Here is a 934-nt window from a genome sequence, read left to right on the forward strand (position 1 = left end):
GTGTGTGTGTGTGTGTGTGTGTATGTGTGTGTGTGTGCTCTCACTCTTGAGTTTGTTTCTTGCATTGTTGGCCATCTTCTTTATGTCATTGGTGATTGCCTCCAAATCATCTTGTGTTTCTAATAAAGGAAGAGACATGTGATTGAGATCAGAGAAACACACTTATTGCAAGTACAAACTGTGATAATAAAAAGTGATAATGTTTCAAATCAAGATAAATGGATGATGCTAGGCAAAGTTAATTTCCTAAATTTCCAAACTAGTGCAGGTAAAAAAAATTACATATTTATGAATGTTGCTTTGAAAAAAAAGGTTTTTAATGACTATATAGCATACAGACTCAACTTGTAATGAAAAGTGGCTGTTTTTTTGTTTTTGTTTTTTTAGTTCCTTTTAACAAAAGCCTTTTTAAAATTCAATTTGGGACACCGAAAAAGAAATTTACCAAATGCTGCTTTGTAAATAAAGGGGAGAAAAATAGCCTAAGTGGGGTGAAGTGAATACAATATCAGAAGAGAGAAAAAAAAGGAGCAGGTACAAGAAGAAGCTTAGCCTAGAAATCTAGACACATCCTAACGGCAGCCAACGCCGAGTTGGCTTGCGAGCTGGAAAAAAACAAATTCTAAGGCCAACATAAGCACAGCAGAATTGTAATGGTTCTGCGTGAATTCCCTGCTACTTGAAAACAAAGAAGATGGCTGCTGCTGCTGCTGCTGCTGGCGAACAGCGGTCTTTGGCCGTGACTCTGGAAGAACTGGACTTAAGCACTGAAGTCATTCTTAAAAAAATGTGGAAGATGTGTTCGGAGTTTTGCCGACTGGATATGGCAAAAGTTTAATCTATCAACTAGCATTGCTCTGGTTGGCTGTAGCACTATCCTACTGCGTGCAGAGGGAATTTGAAAGACAACTGTTTATCCCGCCCCTCGGATTGA

General features: G+C 38.3%; 1 protein-coding gene across 11 annotated transcripts in view; it reads right to left on the bottom strand.

Moving 5' to 3' along the window:
* Positions 1 to 934, bottom strand: part of stx3b (syntaxin 3b) — a 23,003-nt gene that overhangs the window by 15,244 nt on the left and 6,825 nt on the right. For all 11 annotated transcript variants that reach the window (XR_004333695.1, XR_004333694.1, XR_004333697.1 and 8 more), the window contains exon 4: positions 45 to 119. Coding sequence is in view for 7 of the 11 variants with exons in the window: in XM_032527220.1 (XP_032383111.1) it covers positions 45 to 119 (75 nt within the window). In the remaining 4 variants the exon portion in view is untranslated. The remainder of the gene's footprint in view (positions 1 to 44; positions 120 to 934) is intronic.

This window comes from Etheostoma spectabile, chromosome 10 (assembly GCF_008692095.1).
Source record: "Etheostoma spectabile isolate EspeVRDwgs_2016 chromosome 10, UIUC_Espe_1.0, whole genome shotgun sequence".
Classification (NCBI taxonomy): domain Eukaryota; kingdom Metazoa; phylum Chordata; class Actinopteri; order Perciformes; family Percidae; genus Etheostoma; species Etheostoma spectabile.